Source organism: Onychomys torridus, chromosome 1, assembly GCF_903995425.1.
Source record: "Onychomys torridus chromosome 1, mOncTor1.1, whole genome shotgun sequence".
NCBI lineage: Eukaryota > Metazoa > Chordata > Mammalia > Rodentia > Cricetidae > Onychomys > Onychomys torridus.
In genome coordinates, this window is record NC_050443.1 from 29,747,456 (window position 1) to 29,763,629 (window position 16,174).

The 16,174-nt window shown below is 40.3% G+C and overlaps 1 protein-coding gene and 1 long non-coding RNA gene across 2 annotated transcripts; both read left to right on the forward strand.

The window, feature by feature from the left end:
* The first annotated feature begins 1,674 nt into the window (after positions 1-1,674).
* On the forward strand, positions 1,675-5,424 carry LOC118584389. The gene is made up of 3 exons (XR_004945028.1): positions 1,675-1,795; positions 2,091-2,147; positions 5,335-5,424. It is a non-coding gene; the product is annotated as an uncharacterized LOC118584389 (long non-coding RNA).
* A 113-nt stretch (positions 5,425-5,537) lies between these two features.
* Positions 5,538-10,444, forward strand: LOC118593214 (zinc finger protein 420-like). Its single transcript, XM_036202567.1, has 2 exons — positions 5,538-6,855; positions 10,042-10,444. Exons 1-2 carry the CDS (start codon positions 5,538-5,540, stop codon positions 10,065-10,067), a joined length of 1,344 nt encoding a protein of 447 aa, XP_036058460.1. The 3' UTR covers positions 10,068-10,444.
* Positions 10,445-16,174: the final 5,730 nt, after the last annotated feature.

A 16,174-nucleotide genomic window follows, 5' to 3' on the forward strand; every position in this document is an offset into this window, starting at 1 on the left:
TTTAACATTTCCTTTGATCAGTGTGCCCATTTCTTCTAACCTGTCTTCAATGCCTGATATTCTTTCTTCCATCTCTTATATTCTGTTGGTGAAGCTTGCCTCTGTGGTTCCTGTTTGAGTTCTTAAATTTTTCATTTCCATATTTCCTTCAGTTTGGGTTTTATTTATTAATTCCATTTCTACCTTCAGTTCTTAACAATTTTATTAATTTTCTTCCACTGTTTGTGTTGGATTTCTTGAAGTGATTTATTCATTTCCCTTTTTAAGGACCTCTATCATATTCATATAGACTGTTTCAAGGTCTTTTTCTTATTTTTCATCTATGTTGGAATATTCAGGGCCTGCTATGGTAGGGTTGCTGGGCTCTAGTGGAGACACTGACCTTGCTTTTACTGATTGTGTTTTTACACTGGAGTCTAGGCAGTGGGATTGGGAAGACTGTAATTCTAGGTGCTGATATTGGTCTTGTCTGTTGAGTGGAGTTTTGTTCCTTGGTTTCTGTTTCCTCTTTGGTTCTTAGGAGAGTGTGGGGTGGCTGTGTGCTGTCTAGTAAGAAATTCTTTGGAGGTCCTGATATGTGTGGATACTGGAGGATCTAGGTAAAATATATTTCTGGGTATTGGAAGCTGACACCTAGGAATGGACAAAGGCTGATGTGGTGTTGAGAGGGGGATCCACAGGAGGGTGGAAAACAGGGTGTTCTATCAGGATCTTCTTAGTTAGTCCCCTGGGAATGGGGGCAGAGAGGAGAGGCCACAGCAGAAAGTCTGCTACAGAGCTGGAAATGAGCCTGGGGGTTTGGAGGAGCAGCAGATGTGAGGATATGCAGTTAGTCTATGTGCTAACCTGGCCAGGGTGGCCTGTGGGTTTGTATGGAGTGCCTGCTGGAGTTGTGGGCTGGAATAAAGCAACGAGTTGGGGGAGAGAGGTTAGGAGGGGAAGGTCTTTGAGATCCACTGGGGATGAGGGAGGGGTGGGAGAGAAAGAAGGCTGCATCAGGTGTTTTGCTGTGGAGCTGGGGATGAGACTGAGGGATTGGATTTGGAGGAGGAGAGGGAGAGGTGAAGATCTGCAGTCAGCCTACCTGCTTCCCTGGCAGTTGAATTGTTTAAATTGTCTAAGGGTATAAATTGCTAAAGGATTAGAAAATCCAACTAGTAGCAACTTAATAAAAAAAAAAAAGTAAAACACCTCAATTTTTTTCTCAGGTAATAATCTGCTGCTATTGATTCTCAGCTGTCTGAACAATGTCAGCAAGGTGCCCTATGGCCTTATTTTATTTGGGCTACCATACTCAATTTTTTTCTTTTTTTCTTTTCTTTTCTCTTCTTTTTTTGAGACAAGGGTTTCACCATGTAACCCTGTCTGGCCAGAACTGACTATGTGGACCCCATAGGCCTGGAACTCACAGAGCTCTGCTTTCCTCTGCCTCCAGTGCTGGGGATTATAGGTGCATGCCAACAAGCCCCAGCAGCAATTGGAGATATTAAATTCCTACAGGCGCTTAGCTTTATTAGTTACGTTTGTTTCCATATCTCTTCCTGCCACATGCCAGACTACCAACTCTAGACAGTCATTATCTTTTCTGGCCACTACTTTTTCATAGGTTTTCCTTCCATCTAAACAGTGTCTTTAAATTCACCTCTGATATTTGGTCTGTCCTTTAAGGAGCAGGTAACATTCAGAGATGTGGCTGTAGACTTCTCTGAGGAAGAGTGGGAGTGCCTGAATGTGGAACAGAGGACTTTGTACACAGATGTGATGATGGAGATCTACAGCCACCTAATCTCAGTGGGTGAGTCAGAACTCAGCCCTAGAAAGTCCTGCATTATTATGGGTTCTTTCTCAAAGGTATGGAGGAATTTGTGTGAAAATGGTTTACAAGATTGGCAATAGTCACTATCATTGGGGTCCTTCATCTTCCTCCCCCCTCAGAAATGCTTTTTGGCTTTTTCTTGTTCCTATTATCTCTTAATAACCCAGGGACCAGATGATAATTGTGGAATTCTTACCCATGCCCTCATTTTCTTCTTAAAAAAATCTTCTGGGCAGGACTCTGTGTTTATCTGCCACACCTGTTCTCTTTATAGAAACAAGAAAAGCCCCCAGGATGATTTTGATGGGTGAGACAAGAGGCCTCTATCCAGGTGAGTGAGGGCTAACTAAGGATGATTTTGATGGGTGAGACAAGAGGCCTTTATCCAGGTGAGTGAGGGCTAACTAAGGTAGAACGGACAGTCATCAGTATAGATGACAGCTGTCCTAGTCAGGGTTTCTGTGGCTGCAATGAAACACCATGACTAAAAGGCAGGCTGGGAAGGAAAGGGTTTATTTGGCTTACACTTCCAGATCATAGTCCATCATTAGAGGAAGTCAGAACAGGAACTCAAGCAGGGCAGGATTCTGGAGGCAGGAGCTGATGCGGAGGCCATGGGGGTTGCTGCTTGCTGCCTTGCTCCTTGTGTCTTACTCAGCCTGCTTTCTTATAGAACCCAGGATGACCAGGCACCACCCACAATGGGTTAGGCCCTTCCCCATTGGTCACTAATTGAGAAAGTACCTTACAGCTGGATCATGTGAAGGCATTTTCTCAATTGAGGTTCCTTCTATTCAGATAACTCTAACTTATGTCAAATCAAAATAGAATGAGCCAACACAATAGCCTAGCTTCTTCATGGACAAGAATATCATTGAAATAGCTTTTCACTGGCCAAAGGCTTGACACAGATGTGATTTATAGGGCAAAACCTTTCCAGATTAGCTTCCTTTTTACTTCCACTATTAATGGAAGCTGTTGGGGTCCAGCCCCTTGATAGCCATCACCCAGAGTTCCAGAAGAGACACTATAAACAAAAGCAACGGATTAATCCCAGGGGTTGACTAATAAATCTACACATGTGACACTCTTTAGTCCATACACTTTATTCTTCTGAGTCGGTTCTCTCTACACAGCTTCTTCTCTGCTCTCACACTTAGCTCCTCTCTTGCCTGGTTCTCTCTACACTTTTCTCCTGTCCCCTCTAAGTGCTGTCTCGATTCCTTCATCTTAGTTCTGCCCCATCTTGGTCTTTCCTCCCCACTCAGTTCTTCCCCGCCAGGCTCTTCCTCATCTACCCTTTGTCCTTCTGCTTCTCCATCCGGTTCTCCAACCTAGTCCCCCAGTCTCTGAGGATCACAGTCATACACCCCTGCAATAGCAGTGCTCTGGCCAAGGTCCCCAGGCTTGACTTCTTACGGGGTCATAAAGGCAGACACGAGTTATCCTCAGGCAGTGACTGTCAGGCTTTCTTCTACAACTAAGAGCTAAAATCAGTTAATATATCAGAAAAAGGGAATTTATGTGCTCAAACTACATTCTTAAAAGTGACTAGGTAAAATGTTAGGAGTCTATAATGTTAGTATAAATACCACTAAGGCTGTATAAGAAAGGAGGGTCTGAGCTTAATTTACACAAGAAACAAAGCTATGTACCTAATGTCTGCCTGATCGAGGAGACAGGCAGTGTCTCCATATAGGTGTTTACCTTAATTCAGGAGACCAGCAGTTGGTCTGAAATGCTTTGTCCTTGAATATTAGCTAAAGGAGATATCTGGTTTTAATGCTAAAAAAGAAAAGCAGAAGTCCTGGAGGCAGGAAACCTTGCATATATGACTATATTCAAATACCTTAGAAGTTCTTGGGGAAGCTATGAGAACGCACATGAAATTCATAGCAGGAAACAGCTGATATATTAAAAGCTGAATAACATCAAATACTCCTTGAGATTTGGCTTTTCCTTTGGAAGAATTCCTTGGTTCTTCCAGGTATAGCTTTACCATAGTCAGCTGAATTTTTACTACATATTCCTGTGGCTCACAGCACACTCCACTCCATTCATGTGATCTTACTTGTCCTTCACATTACAGAGAGGCAAATGCTATTCTTACTCTCCATTGGTCACCATTTTGTGGATGATTTGGATCAAGTTCTTGCTTTCTGTAATTTTCATTCAGACATTTACAACCTTCTTCATTCTCTTACAAATTATAAGCCCCCCCCCCATTTTACCCACTTCCTTGTGAATTTTAAAAATTTTTAAAACTTTGTGTGTATGAGTGTTTGCCTTCATGTATGTATACCACATGGATGCAGTGTCTGAGAAGACCAGAAGAGAATGTCAGATCCCTTGGACCTGGTGTTGCCAATGATCATGAGCTACCATGTAGGTTCTGGAAACACCCAGTGCTTTTAACCACTGATCAAGTCCCCTTGTTAATTTTTTAAAATCTGCTTTCTCCTTGCTTGTGTTTCCTCTACTTAGTGGATTCATTCCTTTATTTTATTTTATTTATTTTATTTTGTTTTATGTATTATGAAACTCTTTATTATCCCCTGCAACTAGAGCATGATCTTAAACTTCTGTGTAATGGGCTTCACACTAAAAGGTCTGTCAGTGGGCTACAGCCCCATTATGGTTTTTTTTTGTCTTTTTCCTTTTGGAGGTACTGAGTATTGAAGACAGGACCTTGCGTACACTATGAAAATAACCTATTTTTTTTGTGTTTTTTTTTTTGTTTGTTTGTTTTTAGTTTGCTTCAGAAGGGAAAAAGATCTGTGGAAAGACTCAGTGTCATAAGCATACTGTGTTTACATACTTACATAGAAAAAAGATTAAGAAAAAAAGATTATGTGAGGAAAAACTGACACTGCTATGCATAGTCAAAGAAATAAATCAGTGAAATACTTCATATGCAAAGGAAATGGAGCAATGAAGAAGTATGACAGTCTTTAAAATTGTTTTTCACTAAACTCACCTAGGTGTGTCCTTTTAAGTTTGTACAGAAAGTCATGCCAAGTCATGCTTGTAGTCATTTCAGTAGCGATGGAAAGAAAGGATCAGACAGTAATGTGTTATATTGTTATTATATAATTAGATTATTCCATCCATGACTACTGAACCCTGGTTTGTGTAATATCATTTATTACATCCTAAGCCTATCATTCCCTTTTTTGTCATGTATTCATTCCAGAATTGTTGTTAGTTTGCTGACTTGATTAGATCATAATGAGTGAAACAACCTAGAATTCATTTTCTGTTATTAATCAGTTACCTGGGCAGTCGTTTTTTTCTTTGATTCCTTAGATGAATGTGGTCAAAGCAAAACTTATGCTTTCTCACCTGGCCCAGCTTTTATTGGCTCTTTTAAATTTATATTTATTTCTTGTTCCTTTTTCTTATTAATAATTTTTCCATTTTAAAGCCATTCATCTCTTTTGCATTATGCTCTAAGATTTAGTTTTTTATACTGCATGCTTCATCTCTTTTTGGATAAACAGTACATACTTATCTTGCAGACACAGATTTCAGTTCTCAGAACAAGAAGTTATTGAATAAAACTAACACATATGAAGAATTATCTCAGTGGGAAATGAAGGAATTTTCTAGAAAACACAGTGTTGAAGATTCATGTTTTGGAGATGACTGGGAAGGCAAAAATCAGTTTCAAACACATCAAAATCAGGACTATTTCAAGCAACTGACACTTACCTGTGAAAAAATGCTCACTGTGAATCAACATACAGTTTTGAGTCACCAGAGACTTAATACAGGCAAGAAAGCAAATGAATTTAAATGTGAAAAAGCCCTCAGATTTGGATCAGACCATATTTATCATCAGCTAACTCACCCTGGTAACAAATTCCATGAAGATAAGGAGTATGGGGCAACCTTTCTTCCTGATTCAGATCTCACTCACTTTCAGCAAGTTCTCTGTGAATTGAAGACTCATCAAGGAAAGAAATCTAGAGAGCCATTTGGTTTGCACTCAAAAATATCTGGTCTTCAGAGAATTCACACTGGTGAGAAATCTTATGAATGTAAGGAATGTGGAAAGTCCTTTACTTTGAAGTCAAACTTGACCCGACATCACAGAGTTCATACTGGTGAGAGGCCATATGTATGTGATACCTGTGGAAAAGCCTTCACTCAGAGATCACATCTTACTTCACATCAGAAAATTCACACTGGAGAAAAAGCTTATGCATGTGGAGTCTGTGGTAAGGCTTTTAATCATGGCTCAAACCTGACTAAGCATCAGAACGTTCATTATCATGTGATTAATGCTGGCAAGAAAATACATGAATGTATAGAATGTGGCAAGCGTTTCAATAGGCATTCAAATCTCACTCGTCATAAGAAACTTCATGCTAGATCAGCTCCTATTAGTCATAACAGAAATCAGGCTGGAGAGAAACCTTTTAGACATAAGAGGTTTGGGAAATCTTTTAGATTTCCTTCACAACTTAGTTTACACAGACAAATCCATACTGGTGAGAAATCTTATGAATGTAAGGAATGTGGAAAATCCTTTACTTTGAAGTCAAACTTAACCCGACATCACAGAATTCACACTGGTGAGAGGCCATATGCATGTTATAACTGTGGAAAAGCCTTCACTCAGGGATCACATCTTACTTCACATCAGAAAATTCACACTGGAGAAAAAGCTTATGCATGTGGAGTTTGTGGAAAAGGTTTTAATCACAACTCAAACCTGATTCAGCATCAGAATATTCATTATGTCGTTAATGTTGGCAAGAAAATACATGAATGTAAAGAATGTGGCAAGGTTTTTAATCAACATTCAAATCTCACTCGTCATAAGAAAACTCATGTGGGAGAGAAACCTTTTAAATGTAAGGAATGTGGAAAATCCTTTACTTGGAAGTCAAACTTGACCCGACATCACAGAGTTCATACTGGTGAGAGGCCATATGCATGTGATACCTGTGGAAAAGCCTTCACTCAGGGATCACATCTTACTTCACATCAGAAAATTCACACTGGAGAAAAAGCTTATGCATGTGGAGTCTGTGGTAAGGCTTTTAATCATGGCTCAAACCTGACTAAGCATCAGAACATTCATTATCATGTGATTAATGCTGGCAAGAAAATACATGAATGTATAGAATGTGGCAAGCGTTTCAATAGGCATTCAGATCTCACTTGTCATAAGAAAACTCATGTGGGAGAGAAACCTTTAAATGTAAAGAATGTGGAAAGGTCTTTAGTCAAAAATCACATCTTACCAAACATCAGAGGATCCACACTGGTGAATGTAACAAGTCTTTTTCTGTCTTGCCAGTCAGCTCCCAAATAATGACATAGAGACTTAACAGTTAATTATGAAAGCTTGGCCTTAGCTTAGGTTTTTCCCATTAACTCTTCTAACTTAAATTAACCTGCTTTTATTAATCCATGTTTTACCATGTGGCTTTTTACCTTTCTTTCATCTTGCACCCCCTGTTTCCTCTCAGTGTCCTGGCATGTCATATGTGCCTAGAATGTCCTCCTTCCTCTCTCTCTGCCTGGAAGTCCCACCTATACCTCCTGCCTAGCTATTGGCCATTTAGCTTTTTATTATATCAATCAGTGCAATACATCTTCACAGTGTACAAATATCCCACAACAGGTAAAACCTTTAGGAATGTTCAGAGTGTGGTAGAGTTTTTCATTAATGCTCACAGCTCTGTCGGCGTCAGAAGATTCATACAGGTGTGAAATGGGTATGAAGACTGTAGAAAAGCTCTTAGGGATTGACAGCTGGGGAGCCTGCACGGGACTGCACTAGGCACTCTGAATGCGGACGACAGTTATGGGACTTGATGTGTTTATAAGTCCCCTGGCAATGGGACCAGGACTTATTCTGGGACACAAACTGGCTTTTTAAAGCCCATTCCCCATGGTGCAATGCCTTACTCAGCTGTGATGCAAGGCGGGGTGGTGGTGGTGGTGGTCTGCCCCAGTTTGGTATGCCAGCCTGTGTTGACTACCCAAGGGGAGGCCTTACTCCCTATGAAGAGGGGATGGGGGTGGGGTGGGGGATATAGTAGGGAGAATGGGAGAAGGTGAGAGAAAAGGGGGAACAGGTGTTGGTATGTAAAATAAGAGAAAATTTTAAGTTAAAAAAAAAAGAAAAGTCCTTATGTGTGGTGTATGTTGTACTCAACATTAGACTCTTCATGTTAGTAGGAAGCTCTGATGTTGAGGGATGTGGGAAAGCCTACATTTGGAGATCACATTTTGCTCAACATCAGAATTTAATCATCAGAAAATCCATATTAGTGAAAGAAACTAAATCCAAGGAATGTGGAAGAACTATTTGGGGTTCAAAACTGAAAATGTGTAATGGAATGAGACCCAATTATATGTGAAAAATGTGGAGTTCACAATTTGCTACACCTCAGAGAATTTGCACTGTGGAGAAGCCTTACTTATGTAATGGATGTGAGAAGTTTATCTGGTGTTCACAGCTTATAGCAGTGGTTCTCAACCTGTGGGCTGCCACAATTGGAAAGTGAATATTTCCAATGGTCTTAGAAACTGAGACACTACTCAATAACAATAAAAAATAAATTTATGGTTGGGGGTTCCTGAGACCATCAGAAATGTGTTTTCTGATAGTCATGACCCACAGTGTGAGAAACTGCTGGCTTATAACAGTCTTTTTTGAGAAATTTTAGAAATAAAGTAAATAGTAAATGGCTTTTAAAGGAAGAAGTTACTAATTGGTCATCAGTTATAGACTATGAAAGGCTTCAATGTATATTTCAAGGCAATCTAAGTACACAAAGTATATTATTAGACATCAGTGTTACATGTTGATGGGTTATTTTCTAGGAAAACAGTAATGCTTTTTTTTTTCTCATACAATAATGTGCTGTCAGAGCATGGTGATAGTCAGCTGGGTAGCTGTGTAGAGGCGTGCATATTGAAGAAACAATGAAGGAGACAGAAAAGAGTCAAGAGGTCTGCAGGTCAGTGCTGGACAGCTCAGAGTTTATTTCACAGCCAGCTTTGTGATGATATTGTGTTCCCCAAAATATTGTGCACACTAATAAACTTATCTGGGGTCAGAGAACAGAACAGCCACAATATTAAACATAGAGTTTAGGCAGTGGTAGCACACGCCTTTAATCCTAGCATTCCAGAAGCAGAGATCTACCTGGATCTCTGTGTGTTCAAGGATACAGCCAAGCATGGTGACACACGCCTTTAATCCCAGGGAGTGATGACAGAAAACAGAAAAGTATATAAGGCATGAAGACCAGAATCTAGAAGCTGTTAGGTGGTTAAGCTTTTAGGCTTTCGAGAAGCAGTTCAGCTGAGATCCATCTGGATACGGACTCAGAGGCTTCCAGTCTGAGGAAACAGGATCAGCTGAGGAATTGGTGAGGTGAGGAAGCTGTGGCTTGTTCTGCTTCTTTGATCTTTCAGTGTGCACTCCAATACCTGGCTCCTGAGTTTGTTTTATTAATAAGACTCTTTAAGATTCATGCTACGGCCGGGCGGTGGTGGCGCACACCTGTAATCCCAGCATTGGGGAGGCAGAGGCATGTGGATCTCTGTGAGTTTGAGACCAGCCTGGTCTACAAAGTGAGTTCCAAGACAGCCTCCAAAAGCTACAGAGAAACCCTGTCTAAAAAAAAAAAAAAAAAAAAAAAAGATTCATGCTACACAGGTTATATACAGTTTTGAAGGACAGAGGTGGAACAATGCACAGCACAGGCATTCAACTATTATCTATCCTGTCTTGCGTCAAGGAGCAGGCAGTTTCATTTTCTGTCTCAATGTACCTCCAGCTGGCAATCAGCAGCCTGTGTCTAGTTAGATAATGTGTTCCTTCCCATGGGCTAATCAGAACTTTCTCACAGCACTTCAAGAAGACTCTATGGGCTAATTAGGTCTTTCTCACAGCCCTGGAGCAAACAAACTTGAATTCTATTGACTCAGAATAGACTTCAGACTCAATCTGGGAAACTGAGTCAGTTCTGGGCTCCCACATTGTATGAGAAAGTAAAAAAAAAAAAAAAAAATGGAAAAGCATTTTAAAATTTAATTGAAAATCATGTCAATCAAAGTAAATCAGGGTATACCATAAAGGAATAGAAATCCTTAGGAAAATTTTGCTGAAATAGAATTAGATAATGACAGCATTGGAAAGTAATTATAAATTGTTCTCTCTCTCTCTCTCTCTCTCTCTCTCTCTCTCTCTCTGACAGCATACATATGGAAGAGTTTGTTCTAGGAGTTGGTTCTCGCCTACCCTGGGTGTTTCAGGGATCCAATTTAAGCTGTCAGGATTCCCCCTGTAAGTGCCTAACTGCTGCAAAGTCTCTGTGGACCTACCACCCTGGCCCATTGTTTCACTATGTATTTCTGGCAGGCCTGAAACTCCCTATGTACACCCAGCTTACCTTGAACTCATAAAGATCCACCTGTCCCCGTTTCCCAAGTCCTGGGATTAAAGACATATGCCACCATGAACTGCCAACACGGAGGCTAGGAGCCTCCAAGGCTAGGGCTCCAACTTTTTGTGGTTTGTTGTTCTGGGTACATGAGCCCAGTGTTTAAGGAAATTAAAGTAATACATTTGAAATTTACCTGGAATGATAAAGCTTTTGTTCAAATAAATGTTATACAGTAAAATTTTAGTTGTCACAATTTCTTTCTTTTTATTATTTTTAGTGGGTGGTTTTTCCTTCATGTATGCATGCCTCTGTATGTGGGTGCCTACTGCCCATGGAGGCCAAAAGAGAATATCAGATCCCCCGTAACTGGAGTTCCAGGTGGTTAGTCCCTGTGTGGATGCTGGGAATTGAACCAGGGTCTTCTGAAAGAACAGCCAATGTTCTTAACCACTGGACCCATCTCTCCAGCCCCCAGTCATAATTTGGTATAATTTCAGGTCCTGATACCTTTCAGTTTGTATGATTTAAGGAAATGAGTACATGTATACATGTGTTGTACATGGTAAGTCATATTTGGACATAACCCTATAGTCTCGGGCGTTTGAATACTTGGTCCTCACTTGGTGCTGCTGTCTGGGGAAGCTTAAGAGGCGTAGCCTTGCTGGAGAAAGTATGTCACTAGAGCAGGCTTGGAAAGTTTGGGTTCCTACCATTCTTGGTTTGCGCTGGCTTCCTGCTTGCTTAAAGATGTGAGCCCTCAGCTCTCAACTTGCAGCTCCAGACTCTGCTTCTCCAGCTTGATGATGATGAGCCCTTACCCCCCTGGAACTGTAAACCCTAAATATACCCTTTTATAAATTTCCTTGGCCACGGCGTTTTATCACAGCAATAGAAAAGTAAGTAACAGAAGCTGGTGGCACAGAGTGAGCGGGTTGCTGCTGTGACAGACGCAGCCGCTGGACTTTGAGGAATGTGGATGACTTTGGAACTTTGGACTGGAAAAGCAGTTGGATGCTAGAGTCGGAGCTTATTTATCATAGTACGATCCTGGGTGTTGAGAGCGACATGTCCACTGGTTAAGCACATTAAAGACAACCTTGGAGGTACCAGAATGTGTCAGTGGTACATTAAGTAGAGGGAAACCAGCAGTTTTCGGATTAATTTGACCAAGAGCCCCCACATCTTTGTCTTTTGTTTGTTTGTTTGTTTGTTTGTTAAAGAAAGTGTTTTACTGTGTATTTCTGGCTGGCCTGAAACTCCCTATGTACACCCAGCTTACTTTGAACTCATAGAGATCCACCTGCCCCTGTTTCCCAAGTCCTGGGATTAAAGACATGAGCCACCATGAACTGCCAACTTTTAATTCTCCACTATTCACCTTGTACCTTCCATCTGTTTGTAACTTCTTTGTCTTGTGTGTGCCTTTGTGTTTCTATGCCTGCCTGACATCTGTTCTTGCTGTATGGTGTCCCTAACAAAGGCCTTTGAACTGTGTTTATTGAACAGCACAGAAAATGTATGGGAAAGGAATTAGGGATACTTTGTAGAAACCTTAAAAGGCATTATTACTTATTCCTAGAATCCTCACCTCAAAGCACTCAGTACTGTAAAAATATCATTATTAAGTTGTAGCTATAAATATATTCAAAACTTAGGATGGATATTTGTTGTATGAGGTCACTTTTGTTTGCTGTTTTCAGCATATTACCACAACAAACATATATACACATAGGCATTGCTCTCTGGGTCTAGGCATGGAAGAATACATAAAGATTAAAGTTGTGCATTGGCTTAGATTTTGCTTGAGCCTTTTAGTTTTGTTTTTTTTTTTTTAAAAAAGATTTATTTATTTATTATATATACAATGAGTGTTCAGCCTGCAGGCCAGAAGAGGGCACCAGATCTCATTACAGATGGTTGTGAGCCACCAAGTGGGTGCAAGGAATTGAACTCAGGACCTCTGGAAGAGCAGTCGGTGCTCTTAACCGCTGAGCCACCTCTCCAGCTCCTAGATTTTTTAAAAGTAAATCAAGGGGTTGGAGAGATGGCTCAGCAGTTAAGAGCTTAACTTGCTCTTCCAGAAAACATGGGTTTGATTCCAAGTACCCATGTAATAGCTGACAACTGTAACTTCCAAGGAATCCAAAGTTCTGTGGGCTCTGCATGCATGTGATGCCCAGACATACATATAGGTAAAACATCCATACACATAAAAGTCAAGACTGAACATGGTGGTCACATAATCCCAGCACTTTAAGGGTGGAGACAAAAGATTCAAGGGTTCACAGCCATCCTTAGTTACACTGAGTGCAGACTGGTCTACTGTGACCCTGTCTCAAAAACAGAATTAGAGTAAAATACAGTCCAAAGGAAGGCAAAATAAAATCATAAACATTAAAGCCATTGAATGTGATTCTGCCATTGGTTGGTGGCAAAACAATAATTTCAAATGAAATTAAAATATTTTTACTATTAATGTTTGGAGATTTATAATCTAAAAGGTAAATAAGCCTGTCATTACTAACCTTCGTTGATGAATAGTGCTATTGTTTTAGATTGACCCAAAATGTATGTAACTATCAGTTACTTTTTTCATGGCTGTGATGAAGTACCCAACAAAAGAAACTCAGGAAAGGGGGTTTCATTTGGCACACAGTTAGAGGATATAAGCCAGTGTGGCTGAGAAGGAGTATGGCAGAAACACAGGTCTGGCCTTGAATAAAGAATTACAAGGTTCCCTCTGTTAGGAATTGTATGCAGTGGGACCCCCAGATGCAACAGCGGGCTGGCAAGTGGCCCAGTCCATGTGGGCATAGTGGAAGGGCGGTGGGTGGAGATACACAACCCAGATGCTGCATCTGTGTAGAAATGGTTTACTATAATAGATGAAGAGGCAGAAAGAGGGAGAGAGAGGGGGGTGAGGGTACACACCTCATGGGAGGAAAGCAGAAGAGAAGAGAGAGAAATGGGCAGAGTTTTCCTTTAACAATAGGCTTCTAATTCAGGGCATAGGGTGGTGCCAAGGGGTGGGATCAGAATGTTAACACCCTTGTTGTGACAATTTAATTTTTCTTCAAACCTCTGGAAATAACCTCTCCTATCCAAGCATCATCATGCTTGTGAGATTCAATATATACTGTATCTTGGATCCATTAATGTAAGGGTGCTGATTTTGCATTTAACAGGCTAAAACCCAGAAATTCAATTATTATTTGTGAGCTTCTGAAATTGATATTCTATTTTCTGCTGAAGTCAATCTTTCTAAGAAGTCAGTGAAGATTTCTTTGGGGTTCTGTATAACTTTAGTAAATGACTCTGTCCTGCTTCTTCAACTCTGTCCCAAGCATTCAAAGCTTCTGTGTGGCATAAAGCCAGGGTGTGCTCATCATATAGAAATTGCCTTTCTACATTAGTGTAATCACCCTCTCCAAGAAGTTGGTCTTGGGAAAGTTTCATACCTCTAGCCCTACTTAGTTGTTCAGTGGTCTTAGCTGTCGGAGCCTGCCAACAGCCAGCTGGGTAGAGACATGCGGATTGAAGAGACAATGAAGATAGAAAAGAGTCCAGAGGTCTGCTGGTTAATGCCGGACAGCCCCGAGTTTATTTCACAGCCAGCTTATATACAGTTGTAAAGGACAGAGGTAGAACAATGCACAGCCCAGGCATTCAACCTCTATCTATCCTGCCTTGCATCAAAGAGCAGGCAGTTTTGTTTTCTATCTCAGTGTACCGCCGGCTGGCATCAGCAGCCTGTGTCTAGCTAGATAGTGTGTTCCTTCCTGTGGGCTAATCAGGACTGTCTCACAGCCCTTCAAGGAGACTCTGTGGGCTAATCAGGACTTTCTCACAGCCCTGGAGCAAACAAACTTGAATTCTATTGACTCAGAATAGACTTCAGATTCAATCTGGGAAACTGAGTCAGTTGTGGGCTCCCACAATTCCTCCTTTTTTATTTATTTTAAGACTCCATTGAGTCTCTCAGATGACCGTGCCTGTCTTAGGTGTTTCCTTACCACACTCCAATCTTACCCGTCTTGGGAGCATGAATTCTGTCATTCATGTCCTGTCTTAGGTTGAAAGGAGGCAAAGAAAACTTACCCGTCTTTGGCTACCAGCCTCTGGTGTCAAGTTAGAGGAATGTGTGGAGTTTTACTCTGTGGAGTTCTGAGCCCAATCTCCATAATGTGTTCAAAATCAGCTTGAGAATCATAGGCAAACAGATTATGCCTACTAAGACACATGCTCCAATAGCTACAACACCATTTAAGAGCAAAGTAAATGATGAGTGTGATTGGATAGCCCTTTTGAATAGTTCTAAAATATCTTCAGCTGTTTTAGCTGCATCAAAATCCAATTTAACCTTTTTCATTTCTATAATCTCTTGATGTAATTTATCCAAATCTAACTATTGATTAGAATCATTCCAAATTCCTTTAAGATGTACCTTAACTCTTTCCCATCCAATAACATTTTCATTATACACAGAAGATGTAACACAAATCCATCAGCATGACATTTCAAATGTACTCTAGTTTTCAGGAATTTCACCTCCCAGAAATTGTACCACATTATATAAAGCATTCAATTCATTTTTACATCTATATCTTCTTGAGTCTCTAATGTCATAGAAGCATTCATAGACAGTTGATTAACAAACCCTGCTCTCTGAATTGATTGAGACAACTCCACTGAAGAAACAGCAATATTAGCAAACATAGTAACAAGAGCTGCAATTCCCTCTATACCTAATCCAGCAACATGCTTCTGTCTGCTTAAAGCTTTCTTGATTTCTTTAATCACTTGTAACCTTTTATCATTGAATCATGGATCACTCATATATACTGGCAATGTTATAAAAGAAGGTTGTTTTAACACTATTACATGAGTATGGTTATCTATTTGAGAAATACAATTGGTTAATATACAATTAAGATATGATACATTAAACATAGAATCATTCATAGAAATATTTGCTTCACCAACGAAAAGAACATAGAGCATTTAAACACAAGCTAAAAACAGTTCCTTTCAAAGGACAAACAGGTTTCAAGTGACTGGAATGTCTTGCCACTGTTCCTATGGCAGCAGCAAGTTTCCAAACATAAGTTTGTGGAGATCCAGTACTGGAATACCAAATTCCATCTGACAGTCCTTGGTCCCAAGATTCTGCTGTAGACATAGGAGAAGAGTCACTATAATCTTCCTGATTTCTGGGCCAATCAAGAATATACTGATGTTGTACCTTAAAGAAACAATGCCGGTACATCGTCTCCATAACAAAGTCCTGTTAGACTCTTGCAGTTCTTTTATGCATGGAGGAAATCATTGAAGGTGGTAAAATATTACTTGTCCAATTTCCTTGAGGAAGCAATAACTTCGTATAACTGGTACATTGTTTATCATGTCCCAATACTTGTTTTGGAAACATTCCAAGACATCCCTCCAAAGTAATATTTTTTGCAAAACATACAGGAGTCCCTTTACCATATCCAATATAAGAAAAATTGTGAGCAATCTGAAACTCTTGGGTGGCAGGTTGATCTAAAAGCCTGGTATCATTAACTGCAACCACAATTTCTTTTCCTTCCCAAGTTGCAGGATGTAAAATTGGTGGATCAGGAACATAGGCCCAATAGATTTCACTCTGGCATCTCTGGATGGTCATCAGCAACATCAGGATCAGCATCTCTCTGCTTCATATAACATGCCAATCTTTCAGGCAACCAATGAGCTTCATTTTCTTCCTGTGAAAAAACAGAAACATGCCCTCGTCCCCAAAGCAATACGGGGTCGGGGCCCTTCTATAAACCAGTACAGGGATCTTTCCATTTAACTTGAGCAAATTTTGTGGTGGTGCCTTCATGCCAAAATCAATCAGCTACAGATTTTCCAGCAGCATCCACATTTAAAAATTTTAAAATAAATAAGGCATGATTTAAAGCAT